General features: G+C 36.8%; 1 protein-coding gene across 1 annotated transcript; it reads right to left on the bottom strand.

Annotated features, from left to right (window-relative positions):
- Positions 1-308: 308 nt before the first annotated feature.
- Positions 309-6,064, bottom strand: LOC113318590 (ubiquitin carboxyl-terminal hydrolase 23-like). Its single transcript, XM_026566778.1, has 11 exons — positions 5,553-6,064; positions 5,068-5,182; positions 4,845-4,955; positions 4,445-4,617; positions 4,033-4,359; positions 3,796-3,921; positions 3,124-3,681; positions 2,889-3,005; positions 1,937-2,798; positions 1,448-1,535; positions 309-871 (listed from the first exon to the last, which is right to left on the bottom strand). The coding sequence occupies exons 1-11, from the start codon at positions 5,874-5,876 to the stop codon at positions 688-690; spliced, it is 2,985 nt and encodes a 994-aa protein (XP_026422563.1). The 5' UTR covers positions 5,877-6,064; the 3' UTR covers positions 309-687.
- Between the last annotated feature and the right edge of the window lie 10,369 nt (positions 6,065-16,433).

Here is a 16,433-nt window from a genome sequence, read left to right as displayed (position 1 = left end):
CTTCTTTGCCAAACCCAGATGACATTTTTATGGATTCAAGATCTAATCCCAAACTGAATCTCTTGTCTGAGTTCTGCAATTTATCTAATAGTTAAAGCTGTTCACGAGGAATTCCAGCGTTGCATTGCATTGCATTGCATAGACTTTAACACCAAAGCCTGCATAAATCAAATAAAGTACTACAATAACACAGAACATGTCTCCACCATCACCTTCCACGCACTAGCCTTTCCAAGTCAAAACAAGGAACAGTTTGTGTTTTGGATCCTATGAGACTAAGAGATGACCGCAACTTGGAAGGTCCAAAATTTGATAAGCTCCAGCAATAGGAGATTAAGATTATCTATTAGTTAATACAACTTTGCAAAAAGCAATTATTCACTCATTGTTCTGTTTAAAAACTCACAGATACATTATCAATTACCGCAGAAAAGAAAAGAAAATAAATAAAAACAAAGACCAACGAAATAAAAGACTCTCTGTTTTTAGATACTAAAAATACATTCTCACAAACAGAGACATCCCCCTCAATCTCACTTCCCTAGTTCTGTCATCTGTTTAGAAGAAGCTAGGTCTGAAAATCTAGAACACGAACAGGACATGTGTTACAGTAAGACAAAAAGAATCTTTTGGATATTATTGCACCTCTGTAGGCAAATAACCAATAGATGTTGCTCTACATCACCACTATTTTTTTTTTCCGGGTATCCTGTAAGGTTGGCTGGCAGAGCTATTTTTGTCCATCCTTCTTGCTCTTTTATTGGGGTGAGCATTTTTAGAGTCATAATGGTGCTGAAATGGATTTGGTTCACCAAATACATTCTTCTTCTCCCTTACCTTCTTCCTCTTTCCCTGATCATATGCTTCGTCCCTGCACAAGCAGTTTCACAGAAATAAATAAAAAAATGCATCACTATTTTCAAGTATGTAATTGCATCCCAGTGTAAGTTATCTTAGAGAAGTAAATGAGATTCTTCTTCCCTATTTCAAGCCTTGTTGTGTAAATGCATCCCTGTCCAACTATTTTTAGAGAAATAAATTGCAAGCCTGCAGGGAAGGATTTATTGGGCTTCCATGCCATAGTCTCAAGTGCAAATGTCGTATTGTTGACCTCTTTTTATGAAGGATATTATGCACCTTCAAGTGACCTGGATATTCAACTTGCTATAATAATTAAAATACTATGAATACTGGTGAATTCTCTCCTTTTGATCAGAGTGAAGTAAAATATTCATATCAACCTCATCCTGTACAAGCCACAAGGTTCCACAAAATACTACTTGGGTATTAAAAACTATCTAGTTTAAGGAATGTGGTGGATATTAACAGCACATCAGAAGCTACTAAAATGGTCGGTTCTAGTTAAAGTAATAATACGGTTTACCCTGCTGCCACTAACAACTCCATAACAGATTAACTGTAATATTAAAGGAGCAAAGCAACTTACCACTCATCTGGGAGATAACCAATGGACTCTGCAGGCTTAGATACTGGAGCATAAGATGATCTTGGTGCTCCCTCATCCCAGGTATCCACTGCAATAATAAGCAATAAGATATTCAGACCTTCTCAATTTTCAGAGTTTAAGTAATTCATTCAGAAAAGAAAGCTTTAAGATATTATACTGTCCACATAGTAACTTCTCTAGAATCTATCTTTACTAAAAGAATGTGAAACAACAGCTGCGTTCATCTGAATCATATTTGTGGAGTTTGTACTGATTGACATACACTGCAGCCTACTTTACACCAACTACAAGCCGTGAAACTCTAGATTAACGGACAAAAAATCTCCTAAATAGAAGCAAACACTGGTCAGGTTCCTACAATTAATTTATGCACAAGTATTATTCGAATCCAGATTTGATTACTCAGTACGTACAGGAAAGATTGCATAAAAATGAAATGAATAACTGAAAAAGAAAAAATAAGCTCACCGCTGCAATCATTAAGACCTCTGGGCGTTTTCGTCAAGTCACTTTGAGATTTGTTGCTAATCTTTTCATGTGAACAATCAGGTTCTCTAGCATCACACTTAGTAGCTTCGTGGCTTAAGATAGAAGCCTGTTTTGATAAATTTTCAGACGCAAGAACAGCCGCATTCTCAAAAGCTCTCTCTCTAATTTCACCATCTTTAATGATATTAGAATCTCCATTGCAATCTTTTCCTATTTTTTCAAGTTTTAAACCACTAACCCAAGAACCCAAAGAAGAGCTGTCCTTCTGTTTTCCAGAGTGAACTGTATTGAGATCAACTTCACTAGTTTTCCTGGATTTCTTTTTGAGTTTCTTTTTCTTTACAGATGCCTCCAGCATTAGTTTTGAGTCAAGATGTAAGCTCACCGACGCATTCACAAAAGCTCTCTCCCTAACTTCACCATCTTTTTTGATATTAGAATCACCATTGCAATCTTTTACTACTTTCTCAATGTTTAAATCACTGATCCAAGAACCCAGAGAAGAGTTATCTTTCTGTTTTTCAGAGCGAATTGAATTGGGATCAACTTCACTGGTTTTCCTGGATTTCTTTTTGAGTTTCTTCTTCTTTAGAGATGCCTTCAGCATTAGTTTTGAGCCAAGATGTAAGCTCACCGGCCTAGATTTCATAAGCTTCTTCCTTGGCTTCAGATTCTTTTGGCGATGTTTGCTGTCTAAAGATTTCTTTGGATCACACCCATTTGTCATGGCTAACTGGCCGCCCAATTCCACTGACCCATTTTCCTTTACTTTGAGAGCAGGTTCTGTTTGCTTCGTGAACAGTTTATCTTTGGAACTCGTCTCTGATACAATACCCTTGTCCTGAAATACAAGCAGTCTCAAATTTAGAAGAGAGGCCTCCCTGTCAATCTTTAAATAAACACAAACAAAAAAAAATAGTAAATTACATACCTGATTGTTCCTATCCCCTACTTGAGGTGAAGGCGCAACCAGTTTAGCATTCTCAGTTTTGAGACTACTGACCCTCGTGCACGAATTTCCTGTAGGAAGCTTTCCATCAACACCAACCTAGACACCGAACAACATGAGTATGTAAGATATAATGTACATATAACATGTCCACAAGAGAGAGAGAGAGAGAGAGAGAGAGGGGAGCGCAAAAGAGGCAAACGAGATGGTTTCTTACCTCCCTTGTGACAGAAGATTTCTGAAGACCATTGCAATTAAGTGGTGCAGCATTTGATAAACCGGGATTCTTATCAGATCCTTGAGACGAACTTTCACGAATGACCTCACCCCCACTATTAGCAACCTTATGTTCAAGAGTGCTAGCAATTATTTTGTCTTCTGGAGAAGCAATCTTTTTATCTCCTGATAGAGCAGATTCTAGTAAGCCTTTTGTTACATTGTTGACACCAGTGGAGTGTGAAGTAGACGGCCCATCTGGCAGATCCTTATTTGAGACTTGTCTCAAAGGGTCCTTCAACGAGGGAGAACTCTTTGCCATTTCTTGAATTTTATTTTTATGTAAAGAAGCTTGGTTCATTCTAGGTCCATTTGATATATTCTCTTTTAGACCTGCTTTGGGAACAAGGTTATCTCTCGTTCCAACCACACTTGCCATCATGTTCTCTTTGCGCATAGCATTATTTGGCTTCATGGGAGCGAGGCTTTTTACATCACGGACATAAAATAGCATATAAGCCTTCTGCTGTAACACCACTTTTTCACTTACTTGACGAACCTGTACATTTACAAAAATAATCAGAAAATGGTATTAAAAAATGAACATTAACAACAGGGACTGCGGTAACAAAGAGGATTAAGAATGGTTATTCTAATTAGTTAATTTCAATACCGTGTTATCATCAAGAGAATGCCACATCCCAGTAGATGTGCGAACAAAGCAGTAATAATGGCCTGAACGCGTACTCCAGCCGGCATGAACCAGAACACCGTACAGAGTGTATTTTAAATCTCCTTGCTGCAACATCAAGGTATGAATAATCAATCCAAAATAAATTGGTAATCAACATCCAATGAAAGTAAATCTTAATGTACTGCAACAATAACAAGCAAGAAATATTCCACTTACATGAGGACCGCTGTAATATGGTCTCAAGTCCAAAGTGGGACCAAATTCGACATTCTTGTTTATTTTTTGCCCCTGAACATGTGAACCAAACCTCTTCAGATGAACAGATAGAACATAAGGAGCTTTGTCGACTGTGAGCTGTTTGAGTGCCCTAACTTTCTGCTTGCAGCGCTGACACTGGTAGTGCTTTTCCCCTCCATCTAACTGCTCTGTGGCAGTAAAGTGTTGGAGTGCTCTGCGCAGTGAATCGGCTCTATTGATTTCAAGGCTTAAATCCAAAAATGGATCAAATGTATTTGAGCAATAGTTGCACTGCGTACATTTCACCTGAGCAAGTACATAAGAGTTATTATAAAGGTGGTCCAAGCCTCAGAACAGAGAAATGTTCATCAGAAATTCTTGGATCAGTTACCTGACTCCTTAGGCGACCACCAAAGATCTTATGTACCAAGCTCTTCTCATAAGCACCAGATGACTGGCTCGGCACCCCAGATGGCAAGGAGCATTTGTGCATCGACTCCAACAAGTTAACCATGTATTCATGTGCATCTTCCTGTCTAGAATTGCGGAAATTTCGAGATATGCCTGATACCAGGTTAAGAAGTACAAGGTCTCATATATGAAATAGAATGATGTGCTTATATAACATGATGGGCGGGGTCACAATCAATCATTTTGGGTTTCACAATATAGTATTAAACTGTAGACACTGGGCTCACCGAGTGAATCAGTTTCCATCAAAGAACCACCGTCATAAAATGATTTAACATGACATATTAAAAAGTGAATATCGGCACACATCAAAAGGATACATCTTAAATTCAGAACAAGATCTTTGGGTGCCAATATTCTTCCGGTTGATTGTAAAGCACGGCTAACATGGTTCTGAATGGCACACATGGCACAAAAACCAGCAATATGGCCTGCACATGCAAATATTGAACCACAGTTAGTTTATCATCAATTTTAACACAGCCCATACCCTTGATATGCAAAATACACAATCAAAAAAATTGACAAAAGATTAACACTCACAAGATGATTTATGCTTCCCACTTTGCAAGTAAGCAGCAAAGGGCTGAGTGTATGTCAAGCACTGCAATACGGAATTGAGAAAACATGTATTCCCCAGATTCTGCAAACCAGCACCCTGTAAATGCATTCACTGTTAGACTCACAACAAAACAATCAATAGCAGATTAAAAACAAAACCAACCCTCACTGGAAAACCTTCCATAAACCCTAATAGCAAAATCCTAATCAAATTAAGAACAACCCACATTTGGAAAAATCATCCATAAACCTAAAATCATATCAAAATTTCACTAAGACCCATAAAACCAATTCAGGGGTTAGTCACAAAAACTACTGCAGCTCAAAAAAATCATTTTTTTAGGTAAGATCATCAAATGTATGCGTAAAACAAACAGATCAACCACGAAATCTTAACCAAATCAAATAAAAATATAAACCCTAAATAAATAAACAAAAACCCCCATCAAAATTAAATCCTAACTCACAATTCTCCGAAACGTAATCCCAGAAAACAGCTCCAAATCCAACCCATGTTCAGCAGCACCATCTCCAGCACCACCATCAGATCTCTTGTCAACCAAAACCAAACTCTTACTCCCAGCACCACCACTCCCTTTTGCAGAACAATCCACACCCGGATTCAATGTCTCCAAATGAAAATCACTCCCACTCGTAGAAGAACTCAAAACATTACACGGTTTCCTAGCTAGATGAAACTCAATCTTCCTCTGTGAAAAAGTCACAGTTTCTCCACCACCCCCGCCATCGATTTGCATCATCTCAGTGCAAATTACACCGCCTTCCGCCATCTTCACCAGATCAACCGATTAAATCTTAGCTTCAATCAATCGATCAATCTAAGGTTGGAATTCGATATGATGCATAACAAGTTTTTGATGAAATGTGTGAATTAGGTCTAGATTTGTTGGCGCCGCAAACATGTAAATGGAATTCCAGAGAGGAAGAAAGAAAAAAGGGGTTTGTTTAGTGAGAGAAGTTGTGTTTTAAAACCCTAACTATTCTGTGTGGGTGTGGGGTTTTGTTGTTGTGAGGCTAAGTGACGAGGCAGTGGCCTACCTAGCAGGTGGGAACTCAGTTTAGACTGTTACCTACCGTTAGTTTTTGGAGATTACTATGTAGCACGCGTTGGATTCATATAGGAGATGCCGAGAGGAGAAGATCTTTTTGTTTCCTTTTCTGGTTAAGAGCATGTTTGGCAACCGGCTCCTCCGGAAGCTTAGAGGGTGTCGGGATACATCTTGAAAAGTTATTTTTCAGCTCCTTCATAAGCAGCACAAGTCGTTCTTAGAGCTAGCAAGGGATGTAGAATGAGTGTCATTCACCGCCGAATCGGGTGCGGGTATTGAGTGGATTAATATTTTTTTACAAGAGCCTGAATGAAGGATGTTTTTCATCCTGAAGGTTGATTATGTGTCGTTTGGGAAGAAACAAATTCATCCAAGAGATCATTTCCCCCCTTGGATAAAAAATTCACTCAAGAGGTTGATCTTGTGCCTTCTTGGATGAAAATCTCACTCAAACGGTTGATTGTGTGCCTCCCAAATTCATTTTAATTATTTTAATATATATTATCTCTGTAATCAGGAGGCTGATCATGTGCCACTCGACATAAGTTTTTTCTCAAACGGCTAGTCATGTGCCTCTTAGTCTAGACTGTTGGATAATCTTTCAATTAAATGGGTGTGTGAAAAAGTTTGGGTCAAAGTGGACTTCTCCACTATCCATAATACCACCTAATTTGATCAAACTCATTCATCTTGAATGAGAGCTCTCATCTCATAGAACTTGCTCTTAGAGGGTGTTGGGATACACCTTAAAAAGTTACTTTTCCACTTAAGGAAAAAGTACTTAGTTTGGCGACACAATTTCAAAATGACTTCTAAAATCAAATATTGGACGAAATTATTATTGTTGGGAAATTGGTGGACGAAAGGACCAAATCAGGTGTTATGGGTGTGTTATGCAAGTTAGATGTACATAATGCCTTCAACAATGTGATTTGGTGCACAATTGACTATGTTTTAGCTACATATGATTTTAGGTTTAAATGGAAAAAGCGGATATCTTGGTGTGTTTCTTCCACACATCATTCTCTTCTGACCACTGGTATCTCAGCAAGCAAATCCCACCCTCAAAAAGGCATACGTCAAGGTGACTCCGAAACTCTCACCATTCATGTATATAATGGTAGCCGAAATTTTCACTAAACTGATGAGTTGAACTATATATGGAGTCAAACATATTTAAAGGTTTCACCACTAGCAATAGAGTGCTAGTTTCATACCTTCAATTTTCCAATGATACATTAGTATATTGCTAGCTAGATGCAGGAGAAGAACACATAGAGAATCTAGTTATCTTATTGCAGATATATGAAGTTATTACTAGTTTACAAATTAACATTAACAAATATTCGGTAGTTAGTGTTGGGGATGATAGAAAGATACAAGATACAACAAACATTTTGGGTTGTCAAAGCTACCTATGAAATATCTTGGAATGCCTATTGGAGCTAGGTGTAATTGAGCTGCAATATGGAAGATATTATACAAAGGTTGAAAAGAAAGTTTCTCAACTAATGAGGGATTTGTATGGAAATCCAAAAGAGAGATGACGAAGATTTCATGGGTGACATGGAAGAGAATTTGCTGACCAAGGGAGTATGGTGGTCTTGTTATTAAAAGTTTGAGATTCACAAATAAAGCGTTAATGGCAAAATGGGAGTTGTGAAAAGGAATACAAAAGAAGAACACGTAGTCGAGGAAATGTCTTCAAATAACATCCGCACTGTCTTAACAATCATGTTCTGGTGGGACAAATAAAAAGATGGATTAGAACTGAAGATTCAATTCTCAAAAGCATACGAATTAGCTAGCAATAAGAAAGCTTTCATCAGGGATATGATAAGTAATGTCGTTGTGGGTGATCCTCCAAGTTTGAACTATAGTGAAGATACGATAACTCCGAATGTGGGTGACAAATTCATAGTTAAAGCGGTCAATAACTAGTTCAGCTCACAGGAAACACAAAATCAAGACCCCTTTCCACATAAAGGGTCTGGATTAAGCATGTTCCCCGTAAAGTTTAGTTGTTTGTCTGGAGACCAGTTTAAAATGCGATACCTACATAGATAATCTTAATAGAAGCATATGTAACTTACAAATAAAGATGTGCTACACATGTATAGTTGAAATAGAATCAGTCAATTATTTATTTTTCCGATGTTAATATTAATCCTCAATACAGGATTTGTAATACCCCGATATTCGACAGTGGTTGACCGAATGAAATATAAGTAATGGGTTGTCCTTTCCTAACACCGAGGCCTTTTCAGCACAATTGGCTTCAGAGTTGGAAGAAAACTATGCGGTTAAGCGTGCTCGGCATCTAGGGATAGGTGACCTCCCGGGAAGTTACTGCTGGATAACCACAGTGTCTAAGTAGGGGTCCTTACAAATGGTATCAGAGTCGCCGAGGGTTCATCTATCAAGGGTGGGAAGGTACCATAGACGAGGGTTTCTCCAGGTGCTTGTCTCATGAAGGGCAGGGAACATCGGAGATCTGGGATTAGATATATACTGGAGTCAAGGACGACCCCAATTTAAGGTGGTGGTATTGTAATAGCTTGATATTCAGCAGTGGTTGGCCGAATGGAATATAAGTAATGGTTTGTCATTTCTTAACACTGAGGCCGTTTTAGCACAGTTGGTTCCAGACGGCAGAAAGCTCTGCAGTTAAGCGTGCTCGGGTGGGAGTAATCCAGGGATGGGTGACCATCCGGGAAGCTTCTGCTGGATTACCATAGTGATGCCCGTTGAAAACCCACACTGTCGGATAGCCGCAGTGGCTAAGTGGGGACAATATTGATGGAAAAGACATGTCATTATAGGATTATTTGGTGATATAAGAGATAGGTACATGTTGGTTCCCTCAAGCAAGAGTTATTATCATGGAAATTTAGAAAAGAAAGAGGGCTCGAGAGAAAAGTGTAGTCCTTTCATCCTTCGTTGTTTTACTTTTTTGGTATGTTATTCGCTTCACTATTGTTTGGGTTATTTGGGGGAAGGAACAAAAGGATAACGTCACGTAAGAAAGAGATGCAAAAATCTTAATTAATGAATTGAAAATCTCACTTTTAATTTGGGTACCTAAACCAAATGATTTAGGAATATTTCGTTTAGAGACTTATAGCGCGTTTAGATACACATCCAGAAGTAACTTTCAAAAAGTATGAAGTTAATTTGGGTGTGAAATTTCATAATGACTTTTAGAAACAAAAATGTCGATTTTTTTGTGAAGCAAAATATCTTTGCTTCTGACTTTTGCTTCTAGTATCCAAACGTGTTATTACTATATAGGAAAACCATTGTCAATAGCAGGAGTCTGTAATTTTATATTATTTCTCTCCTCATTTTCTGATGAGAGCTCAACTTATAATTTTTGGATATCTATCTTAATAAGGCTAGAATTTTTCGTTTAAAAAAAAAAACTTTTAAAAATAAAATAGTTCAATTTATAAATAATTTTGCGAAGCAAAATCTCTTTGCATCGGATTTTGGGGATTGACTTGTAATTTATGATACCCAAACACCATCTTTGAACAAGTAAACTTTTTTCTATTTGCTTATAGATTTGATAACCGGGAAAAAACAATTTTCAAAAATCAAGAGAAACATACGTTTTTCCTACCTTTTTACCTTTACAAAGCATTAATTAATTTATTTTGCCGAGGAAAGTTATTCTGAAAAAAGTTCTAAAACTTTTTTTTTTCAATTATTATTGGCGCCATTAAGCTGAAAAGTTACTTTTATGTAGAATGATTCTAGGTTGACCGAAGCGGTGCACCGAAGATTGCACCGAGAGGGGATCGCACGGTCGCAAAGGTTTGTTCTCAACATTGGGATAGGGAAGGGAAGGAATGGGCCCCACCACCCCCTCTTTTTTTTAATCAGAAAATAACATATAATAACTAGCAAATGTAGTACATAAGGTTTACAATATCATTTTTATCAAAAACATTAGAAGAAATGCTGGTAGTTGGAACTTTTTGTTGCAATTGGTTGGACATATGTTGTAACTTTTTTATTCTTTCTTCCTTAGCAATGAAATCCGCTGCCGAGTTGTGTTTTCTTATTATAAATTTAATCTGAGCTTGAGGAAGATCTTTTAGAATAGACTTCGCTTCCATTAGAGTGTTTTCCGCTGTCCAAGCATATTTTGTACTTACCTGGTTTATGTTGTCTGCTAACTCTTTGCAATCAGTGACTATTGAAATGCTAGAAACAATGTTATCTTTTAACCAAGTAACCGCTTTCAGAAGAGCTTTTGTTTCTGCGTGAAAAGCTGAAGAAGCCCACTCCGAACCTGCTGAGGCGTGCATAAAGGACTCATGGTCCACTGAATAAAAGATAAAGATGTAACCCATTGAGATCTTCTCTTATTATAGGATGCATCTATAAAAATTATCCAATCCGATTTTAGACCAGACCAAGAAGGATTTTCTGGCCCCACCTTTATTAATTTCTGCTCCTTTTGAATAATAGTGGTGGGAGTTGTTTGCATATATCTATTTATCTGATCAATAAGATTTATTGGATTTGGGAAAAATTTCTTGAAACCCACAGAGCATCTATATTTCCAGATGAACCAAAGAATGAAAGATATTTTCCCTGTAATTTGCATTAATTCTGGGTCTGATAGCCAGTCTTTGACCCAAGAGGTGATCAAGTTTGTACCATTTCTTGTATTAATATTATCTAGATCAAGACCGAACCAAATCGCTTTCACAAACAGACAGGCTCAGAATAGATGATGCTATGTTTCTTGTAATTGCCCATTACACATCTGACAATGAGTGTCAATGCTTGAATTATGTGCTCCAAGTCTGGAGGAAGTATGAAGAGCCTTTTGAACTAGTTTCCATATGAAGAGCCTAATTCTTGGAATTGTCCGAATCTTCCCAATTTTGTTCCAAGGAAAGTCCAGTTGGTTTTCATAATCTTGATTTTATTTAATTAGATAATTATACGTATTCTTCGCCGAAAATTTTCCTGAATGATGATGTTTCCATCTTATTACGTCTTGTTTCTGTTTTCTTTGATTTTTTCTATATCCTTTGGATGGAAAATTTTTGATAATTTTTCTTGATCCCATTTATTTTCTTCTGTTATGAGATCTTCAACCATCATAATCTTGTACATTAAGAAGGATTTGCACTCTATCTCCGCTAGGTATCCAACTCAGTCTACCCACGATACAGAATTCGGTTGGTCTCTTCTGTCGATTAATCATTTTCGTTTTATGTGGTATCGAAACAACCCCTCTTCTGGATCGGTGGGCGGACTGAGTTGACCCGGTCAAAGATGATGCCCATCGAGACACCTACCGCTACAGATGGGGCCCAAGTTAAGGTGACATTATTGCTGTCGTGGGATTGAGATAGTGTGGCTGTGAGCATCTGTGGGTACGAGACTAGTTTGAAACGGGGTTGTATCAGTTTGGGAGCTAGTTTATATTATTGTTAGTTTTTTGTTTGTACGTTCAATTCCCACACATGCTTGGTTGCTTACTTGCTTGGTACAAAGTAAATACTCGTAGTCTTAACATGGCATCAATATATACATGTGGATGTTGTGGGAAACCAGTATATACAGTTAGCTGATCAAGTCCAAAACTCTATTCATTTGCATCCAAATCATGTATATACACTGAGTGGAATATTTTTCAAGATTAAAAGATGTATCTTCCGTTACTTCTTCTAAAGTAAACCCTCCTTTGCGGTTGGTATAGTTATCTCCTGGTGCACATTTTAAAATCAAAAAAATCTGCTTTTGTGTTTCATTAAAATCTAATAGATAATTAATCTAATGCACGGAGTCAGTAGCAGATAACGGATAATGTGCCATATCACATATCAGCAACATGCGATAAGAAGCAATATGGAGCCATCTCGTCTCATAAAGGTGCTTATGTCCTTGTCAAACCCCATCATCTAGATGTAGTGTGGTACACTAGTCTAGCTTAACAGAAGAAAAAAAAAACATATCTAATCCATGTCAACTTTCGGGCTTGGGCTTAAATTCAAGAAGATATTATGCAAGTGCCATATCGCCAATTTTGTGGATGTGTTGATACTTGATACTGATGACTCGATGTGTATGAAAGGAGCGTGCCACTTTCCGGATATGATTTTAGAAATTACCAAACTTTTTACAAATAATTACCCAAAATACAATTGTATTTACAAGGAAGTAAATCAGACAACAACATAATGATTAGCAAACTATTTCCTCCGTTCTTTTTTAATAGGCTGGTTTTTTTTTAGATAAAATTAAGCAAATTAAGAGAACTAATCATTGAAAGTGGTCCTCATGACACTTGTCAATAAAAGAAGTGAAGGAAAATGGTCCCATGACACTTATCAGTAAAAGAAGTAAATTGAAGTGGTCCATATGACACTTGTAATCAAAAGAAGTTAAGAAAAAAGTGGCCCCACAAACTAAAGTAACATTTGATTTCCCAATTAGGAAACCAACCTTTTTTCTTGAAACTTTTATTTATAGAAATCAGCCTATTATTTAAGAACGGAGGGAGTATGAGATAGACACGTGCTAACAGAATGATTAGCAAATTATGAGGTAGACACAAGCTAACATGAGATATACACGCCAATAAATTTAGGTATATGCCTGCCTCTTTTTCCTGTGCCAAATTGTATTAAATGGCTATGTGGGTATTATGCACTCTCATCTAACAACCTTTGGATCATGAAAAACATCATACGCTTTTAGGCTTCATCCAACAAATAAAAAATCGCACTCTTTTTTATTTTTGAGCGATAAAGAATTTGGCGTTCATGAGCTTTGGTTATAGCTCATTATCATTATCGCCCAATGACTTTACTGTTGAACTAGATTTTGTGCCCGTGCTATGCCCGGGAAGCTTCTCAAATTTGGTTCACCAATTCAATCTACTACTACAAACTACAAATACAGTGCATCATTGCCTCTTTTTTTATTTTTTTTATTTGGTAAAGCTCGGCGCTTCACCTCTCCCCTCCCAATTTGATTCGGTAAAGCTCGGCTTCCCCTCGCCCAATCCCAATTTGATTTGGTAAAGCTCGTCTTCGCCTCGCCTATTCCCCATTCTGATTTGATTTGGTAAAGCTCGGCTTCGCCTCGCCCTAGTCCTGATTTGATTTGTTAAAGCTCGGCTTCGCCTCGCCCCAGTCCCGATTTGATTTGGTAAAGCTCGGCTTCGCCTCGCCCAGTCCCGATATGATTTGTAAAGCTCGGCTTCGCCTCGCCCAGAATAGCTTGCACTGATGGCTAGACTCCTACACATCCAATATAGTTTCATGCAATATAAGTGCAACTTATAGAAATAACAATAGATCAAGATTAATAACCTCGTTTTCTCTTGACTTTATTTATCAACTCCACATAGTTCTAATTCAGTTCTTTAAAAATTATGAAACAATGATAAGCTTACATCTTATTTAGAAAATATTATTGACTGAACTTCGTAGCATCTGTGGTGTAGTGTAAGTCACCGAGATAGTCACAATAAGTTGTACACCACTAACCCAACCAACCTGCACCATTCATCCTAAGGAAATAAAAAGAAAGCAATCATTTCTTATATATAGTTGGATTTAAGGGAGCCTCCTTCGCAAAAGCAGATAATGCAGTCAAATTAAAAAAGAAAAGAAAATGCATTGGCTTTATATGATAATACTGTATATGTATATGGAGAATTCTCATTTCGATTATGTAGTAGCATGTTTGGCAGTGTAAACTTTATACTTATCAGTGTTAGCTTAGATTGATCCCTAAGAACTGAAAATTTAGAATGAGCAAGAAATTGGATCCATCACGATTATTAACACGAAAACCATCAACACTTCCATGGCTAGAATGCATTGGCATACCTGGTATGCACCGACCTTTGGTCATTGTATTGCACTTTTAACAAATAAGACTTGCCATGGTATTTGATTTCAACTCTAAATTCGAAAGAAAAAAATGGCCAAGGTACTAATTTCAGCACCCCAATCCACTCATCCAGAGATAAGCACATTAGACCCAAACAACCTCATCGTTACAAATCAAGGTCATGGACGACACTGGTGACGTCAAAATGATGGCTATGGTGATGCCCCAAGTAATAAGCCAAATTATCTTTCACAACGCAGAACAAAGAACAACAAATGAATCAGTAATTTTATCAAAGAAAAATGAAAGCAACTGAAATCCAGCAAATCCATTGAGCCAGAATCATGGAACAAATCTTTTTTTTTTAATATTAAATTATAAACAACCTTGGATGATCAAAACATAGCAACAACCAGTATTACAATGTCACAGTAATACCTATACTCTATGGATGGAGTATATTTTTGGAAGAAGAATCACAAAAAGAAGCGAATGTATTCGAAAATGCACTATAAAATCTGAATAGACAGAGCTGAGAAAAGAGTCGGAGAAAAAAACACACCAACTATTGACTTCAGAATTCCAAAACTCTCAAGCCGTGAGATATGCACCCTCTGCATATACAGTCAGGAATTGCACATGAGAACATAAACCGATCTTAGTATATCTGCATTTCTATATAGATGGATCCGTAACAAATGTCGAGGTTCTCATAGAATCCATGACTAAGCTATTATCATATGCAGTATTTTCAGTAGCAATATATGTATTTGAATTTCAGTAGGACTTATTCACCTTGGTTTCATCACGCAATCTATGTGATACTTAAGATACCAAGGAAGACTTGCTGTCCCGAAGAGTCCCTGGCTGCAAGAGGGTTATCCCATATAGTACCAATATTCGTCTCTGAAAGCTTGTAGGTTTTTCAAAGCATATGAAGGCATTGCTGATCTGTAGGCAATAGTGGTTACCGTATAGGTTCAACCTGTAACGACAAAAAATAATCTTGACGTATGGATGTGAGTTAATAAATAGCAAAAAAGTTCTTTTTATGCAAAAAAAAATGGAAAACAGTAATGTGATATACCTAAATGGTTAATTTTGCAAGCTGGAGCTCTATTCTATTTGTAGAGTGCTTGAAAGGCAGTGTCGTAATTCCTATGATAAAACTGCAACAAAAAGGGAATATATATCCAAATTTCATTTTTGTGAAATCTTATAGAAAGCGGAAGATGAAGATACATCGGAATGGAAACCTTACCTTTGGCTGTATAGAGTTGACGTCTTCGTACCATTGAGATCCCAAACCATCAACACTGCCATGGCTAGAATGCATTGGCATATGTAGAATCAGGAAAAATTGAACCATTAAGACATCAGATTATAAGTGTCACACTAAAACTTGAAAATATTGTACACACATATTTTAAGCACCGGATCTATCTCCTCGGAAATTTGTTTAAATAACTACTTTAGATGCCATAACTAAAGAACCATATCCAAAGCATTATGTGCCTCTAGCAGCTCGAAGACTAAAGACTTCCAATATTTCAAACAATATCCAAAGCATTATGTGTCTACTTAATTATTATACAACAAACAAAATTTATCAGGAATTTTATCATCTTCTGCATCACAAAACCCGTGTAGCAAAGAAACTGCAAAACTAAATTCATTTCCATCAAGTCTATATTCCTATTAAGAACTCAAACTTCTACTAACACTTACTGTGTGTAAAACAAAGGGAGCATAAATAATTGATTAATTTCGTTTGTAATTGCCAACAATTTGATATTCACATTTCCAACATGGATGAAAACATCCTTCTGAAGTGAGCTCCAAAATAAGAAACTAAAATACTTTATCACATTAATAGAAATTTAACTTTACCAATCATAACCTTTATCATCTCATAGGGTCATACATAATTACTTCTGATCTTAAACCATATATATTGGTATGAAAGCAAGTGAAACCAATATTAAAAAAAAGCTTCACATGTAAAATGAGATGAAAAACAAACTTAGCATCACCAAATAAACAGAAAACCCTTATCTTTTCGAATGTATAGAACTAAAAAAAGAAATTGATGAAAATGATAAAGGAAGACTGATTTTACTCATGAAAAACAGACTCACCATCACCAACAAAACAAAAAACCATTAAATGGTTGAGAAAGAAGAAGAGTGAAAAATGATTAGGGTGCAAAATGAAATTTGACCTTTAGTGACATACAAAAAGGGAGTAATGTACATTAATAAGTTAGAAAGCCAGAAACATCAATCATCATAAAAATGTCTCACTCTACATGCATCAACCGGCTTCCCTGTCTCTATTTTGTTTCTGAAAAAACAACAAATTACGAAAAGAAGAAAAGCATAATTTTGAGGTATCTGTCTCATAAGTATTCTT

This window comes from Papaver somniferum, chromosome 1 (assembly GCF_003573695.1).
Source record: "Papaver somniferum cultivar HN1 chromosome 1, ASM357369v1, whole genome shotgun sequence".
In the NCBI taxonomy this organism is placed as follows: Eukaryota; Viridiplantae; Streptophyta; class Magnoliopsida; order Ranunculales; family Papaveraceae; genus Papaver; species Papaver somniferum.
The sequence above is the reverse complement of the archived record's forward strand: the minus strand, read 5'-3'. Positions and strand labels throughout refer to the sequence as shown.